General features: G+C 39.2%; 1 protein-coding gene across 1 annotated transcript; it reads left to right on the forward strand.

Moving 5' to 3' along the window:
• Nucleotides 1-416: 416 nt before the first annotated feature.
• On the forward strand, nt 417-3,030 carry LOC111871983. The gene is made up of 2 exons (XM_023865431.2): nt 417-753; nt 2,082-3,030. Exons 1-2 carry the CDS (start codon nt 440-442, stop codon nt 2,971-2,973), a joined length of 1,206 nt encoding a protein of 401 aa, XP_023721199.1. The 5' UTR covers nt 417-439; the 3' UTR covers nt 2,974-3,030.
• Nucleotides 3,031-5,320: the final 2,290 nt, after the last annotated feature.

Consider the following 5,320-nt stretch of genomic DNA (forward strand, 5'->3'; position numbering starts at 1 on the left):
TGTATATACCTTTTGCTTATCTCTGCAATACAGTGCAATACTACTCCCGTCATTAAAGTCATTAACACCAGCAAAAATGGAGTACGGTGTCTGTCACGGTTGTTGCTGTCAGTTCAGTCCTCTTCAGAATCTCATTTTCTCGGTCTCAGTAAATATATGGCTTTAAATGCCGGCACTGTAGGGTATTGAAGAAATACCCTGGATGATACGAAGCCCTGGTACATTGTTTAAGGAAGCTGTTGCAGAGATCAATTGGAGGTGAATATGTAATTATTTTTTCACAAATTCGCCTTTATGTGCTTCATGTGGGTACTACAAAAGCTACAGAATGATTCTAACGCTTGTATCACATTATCGCTCAAGCCACGCTCACGCTCTCGGGACACTCACGCTCATGTCACGCTCCAAGGTAGTCACACCACGACGCTCAGGAGTTTAGATGGAAGTGAACGAAATGAATTTTTCTGACGAAGAACTTCTATTGATTGCGGTATTGTTAGATGATGATGAAAGGAAACCTACAGGAAGAAGAAAATGGGTGCACCCTTCTTTGCTTTCTAGAGCAACGGAGGGGGAGTTTCATACACTATTTCCACAGTTACTGGATGATGAAACTAAATTCTTTCAGTACTTCAGGATGTCCAGGCAACAGTTCGAAATACTGCTTTCGAAAATTGGGAGTGACTTGAAGAAACCGGACACCACATTTCGCGCAGCTATTTCACCAAGAGAGAAATTAGCAGTTTGTTTAAGGTAAGGAAAAATAATAGTTTCTTCTTTTTAAAATGTGTTTAATAATAAAAATGAAACATTTACAATATCTACGCACTGGAAGAGTTCATAGCATTTTATTCAATATGATTCTGGAGAGAAATTAGAAAAAAAATTAGAGCAAGCAGAATTGGAGTCAGTAGAGGATGCCGGAGAAATGGGTGATGGTGGTTGGGAGCTCTGCGACATTTTCGGATTTCCGACATATGTGAATTCTGAACCAGCTGATGGACCTCCTAAGTTGGTGCTATGAAAATTACTTTGAGGGGAAGGAGGATGGGGCATTAAATATTTGGCTTCCATCTGAGATACGAGGTTGTAAATTTGATTCCTTATTAGGTGTTGGTCGACAGGAGAAAAAGTTTTAACCGTTTTGACCATAGATTCAAAAAACAGTTCCAAAGAGTCCTTTTCTTTATCTTTATCTGTAGTTTGCTGTCTGTTTTTGAGTAAATATTTCATCACAGTAGCAGATGCTGTTTCCTGAGGTCTGCTTGAACGGTTGCATTTCTTTTTAGGTGTGGAAATCGAAACCGACTTGGACAGTTCACGTTTTCTGTGGGAATCTGGAGGTGGAGATATCTGTTCCACTGATACTTCATATTCTGTATCATCTTGTTCATTTTCTTCGAGTTCATCCCCTCCTTTTTGCTCTTCTATGTCCAATGATGAAATTCTTTCTTTGTCTCTCATGTATGAAATCAAAAAAGACATGCTATCCTCAAATTTCCATTTACGAATATTAGCAGCTGCTTGGCCACTTACGGTGTTGTATTTCTGAACAACTTTTCGGTGTTGACTTCTTAAACTCATCCACCTGTGCTTACATTCTCCGCCTGTGAAAGGGAAGATAATTACAAAAGTGACATACGAGTATATAACCAAAAGTTAGACACAAAACACACTCACCCATACACACGAGTGAGCACCAACTAACTGGCAGTTGACCAAAATGGTCCTTGACACATCGTAAACGTTGCTTTTTATATTGTTAAAATATTAAATATAGGCTTATTTATAAACTAAAAACAATTAATTGTAAAGTAGTTGTTGAATTTATAATTAATTTTTAAATTACAAGAATAAATACGAATATAATATTAAATTTTACCAAATTTATGAATATAATAAATTTACAATATTGATTATCAGTACCTATATAATTTGTGAAGTTATAAATATAAAAATATTAATTCTCTAATATTTATATTTCAATAACTAAATAATATTAATGTATTAAAATATTGTCCTGTAATGTAAATAAATATAAAATATATATATTCTACAATGGGCTGTTGTTTTGTTCACAGGTTCCTAGCCACTGGGGACTCATTTCGAACCATAGCGTTCAGTTTTCGACTAGGGTATTGTACGGTTCAGAATGCAGTTCATGGAGTTTGCAAAGCTATTGTAAAAAATATGTTGCAGGAAGTAATGCCTACTCCAACAAAAAATGAGTGGGAGAGAAATGCAAGAGAATTTTGGGATCAGTGGCAGTTTCCCAATTGTTTAGGATCTTTGGATGGAAAACATGTTGTGATAGAGGCTCCTCAAAATTCTGGTTCCCTCTACTTCAATTACAAGAAAACATTTTCAATAGTTTTATTGGCACTTGTTGATGCTAATTACAAATTTATAGCAGTAGACATTGGGTCTTATGGACGGAGTAGTGATGGTGGAATATTTTCCACTTCAAAGCTTGGAAGGCGTTTAGAAATGGGAACTCTAGACATTCCAGAAGATGCACTGCTGCCGGGAACACAACAACTGGCTCCATACGTAATTGTTGGTGATCCGGCCTTTCCATTAAAAAAATACTTGATGAGGCCCTTCCCTGGTCTACAAGTCGAAAACCGTATCGAGAGACGCATTTTCAACTACAGGTTGTCTCGCACCCGTAGGGTTGTTGAAAATGCCTTTGGAATTCTGACACAAAAGTTTAGAATTTACAACAGAAGACTGAAATTAGCGCCTAAATATGCTGAAAAGGTGGTTTTAGCCACATGCATTTTGCACAATTTCATTCGCGCAGGAACTGCTGCAACGCCTTTGAATGATGACCAGATAATGGCAGGCAATTTGACGGACTTATCGAGACAAGGCGGAAATTGTTCAACAATAGCTTTTGAAATAAGAGAGATATTCACAAGATTCCTTAATTCAGAACAAGGTTTCGTCCCTTGGCAAGACAATATGATTTAAACAAATGTATTTCTAACTGTATTTGTTTGATGCTAATAAAGTTATTATTGAAAGTTACCAGATTTTTTTAACGCTGTTCCGATCTCTTCCCACACTTTCTTCTTATGTACATTATCACAGTACAATTTGTGTGTTAAATCGTAAAGCTCAGGCTTGGCACGAACAAGTTCAATCAATTCTTCCTCCATGCTTTGATTGGTGAAATGAAAGAAAAATGAGAAGCAGAACCTTTGAGCTCGGGACTCGCGCGCAGTCTTGGTCACACTAGACGCTCAGCTCGAGGTACACTCAGAGTCGAACGCTCAAAATATTCTCGGCGATGATTGCGGCGCTCACTGTGAGTGCGCGTGAGCGTGGCGTGCACCCCAGTATGATCAATCCTATAACTTTTACATTGTTTGGATTTTAACTGTTGCGTGAGCGGAGCGTGAGCATCCCTATAATGTGATACAACCTTAATGATGCCACTTCCTATTATTGTACTCTTTGGGCTCTTTGGGTGAAAGTAGGGGGGAGGGGTTCCGCGCTGTGAGGTCGCAGATGGATAGCGAGGAACAGGCATGAGTGGTATGATCGGTATGATATTTGGAAGGTAGTACCAGTAACAACAGCCAAGATGGCCACGACAACGCAGTTCGTAGATGGTAGATGTGCATGCAGTGTATGTGCGCAATGGAAATGCTCTCGCTGCATTTGGGGAATATCGGCATCTCTATCCAGATTGTAGATAGCGTTACCGACTTTATTTGAAACGACTAATCGTAATGAGAGAAACAAGACATCCTCATGCCACGCACGTGTTGACGCTGAAAGACATGTGCACGATGCGCACGATGATACATCAGCCAGCAGCCGTCAGGTTATTACTGCTGCACGATTTTCTCACAGTTCAGCATGGCGAACTTCGCGTGAAAATTAGTGGTGCCCTTTCCATTTTCAGGGGCGCTACAGAATACCGTAATCGCCCTTTAGGTTTTGTGTTGTGTGCTGTCGACTGACGAGGGAGTATTTTACAATAAGTGGTGCACACAGTTTACAGAACTTGCATGGATGCGGAGCGGAGAATCCTCAGGCTACTCGTCACTCTTCATTCCAGCAGAAATTTAATGTCAGCGCTTGGGTGCGAGTGGTAGATATTATAATCGCCTGGCCTTCACGTCCGGACATAACACCCCCACCACACCCCTACCCCACAATTATTATTTGTGGGGGAGTTTGAAGGGAAAATCTTTTGCCACAAAAGTTGGGGTTTTTGATGACATAATCGCATTGAATCAGGCCGACTACTTTCATGGGTATCCCAAACCCTATCAGAATATTGTACAATACTTCCCTAACTGAATCATAGGTTTTCTTGAAGTTAGGGTGATTAAAATGTGTTTAAATGAAACATATAGTAAAGTCCACATAAGTAAACATTTGTCTGATAATTTTCCTATCCAGAATGGTATAAAACGAGATTCTTTATCTCCACTGCTTTTCAACTTTGCTTTAGTATATGCTATTAGGTAGATCCAGGAACACCAGGTGGAGCTGAAATTAAATGGGACATGTGAGCTGTTGGTCTGTGATGATGATGTGAATCTACAGGGTGATAATACAGATCCACAATGATAAACACACAAACTTTAAATGATGTTAGTAAGAAGGTTGGTCTAGAAGTAAACACAGGTAAAACTTAAGTATATGTTGCTGTCTCATCACCAGAATGCAGAACAAAATCATGACATAAAGATAGCTAACAATGTTTTGAAAATGTACCACAGTTCAGATATTTGGGAATGACTATAACAATTCAAAACTAGATTCAGGAAGAAATTAAGATGAGACTGAACCCCGGTAATGCTTGCTACCGTTCAGTTCAGAACCTTTTGTCTTCTAGTCTAAAAACATAAAAATTAGAATACAAAACTGTAATTTTGTGATTCTGTATTGGTGTGAAATTTTGTCTCTGAAATTAAGAGAGGAACACAGACTGAGGGTGTTGAGAATAATTAGACTGAAGAGAGACAAAGTGACAGGATGTTGGAGGAAACTGCGTAATGAGCTTCATAACTCGAATTCTTCTTCAAATATAATTAGAATGATCAAGTCAAGGAGGATGAGGTGGGCAGGGCATGTAGCACAGATGGGGGAGAAGAGGAATCCATATAGGATATTGGTGGGAAATCCAGTAGGAAGGTCAAGATGTAGGTGGGTGAACAATATTAAAATGGATCTTCGAGAGGTAGGGTGGGATGATGTGGATTGGATTGATCTGGCTCAGGATAGAGACCAGTGGAGGGCTCTTGTTAACACAGTGATGAACCTTTGGGTTCCATAAAATGCTGGAAAGTTCTTGAGTAGT

The sequence above is a fragment of the Cryptotermes secundus genome, unplaced genomic scaffold (assembly GCF_002891405.2).
Source record: "Cryptotermes secundus unplaced genomic scaffold, Csec_1.0 scaffold3315, whole genome shotgun sequence".
In the NCBI taxonomy this organism is placed as follows: Eukaryota; Metazoa; Arthropoda; class Insecta; order Blattodea; family Kalotermitidae; genus Cryptotermes; species Cryptotermes secundus.

Excerpts from the sequence above, each read along its gene's own strand:
- LOC111871983 (XM_023865431.2), top strand. The coding sequence starts at position 440 with ATGGAAGTGAACGAAATGAATTTTTCTGACGAAGAACTTCTATTGATT. Across the intron at positions 754-2,081 it reads AAATTAGCAGTTTGTTTAAG|GTTCCTAGCCACTGGGGACT; the intron begins GTAAGGAAAAAT and ends TTTTGTTCACAG.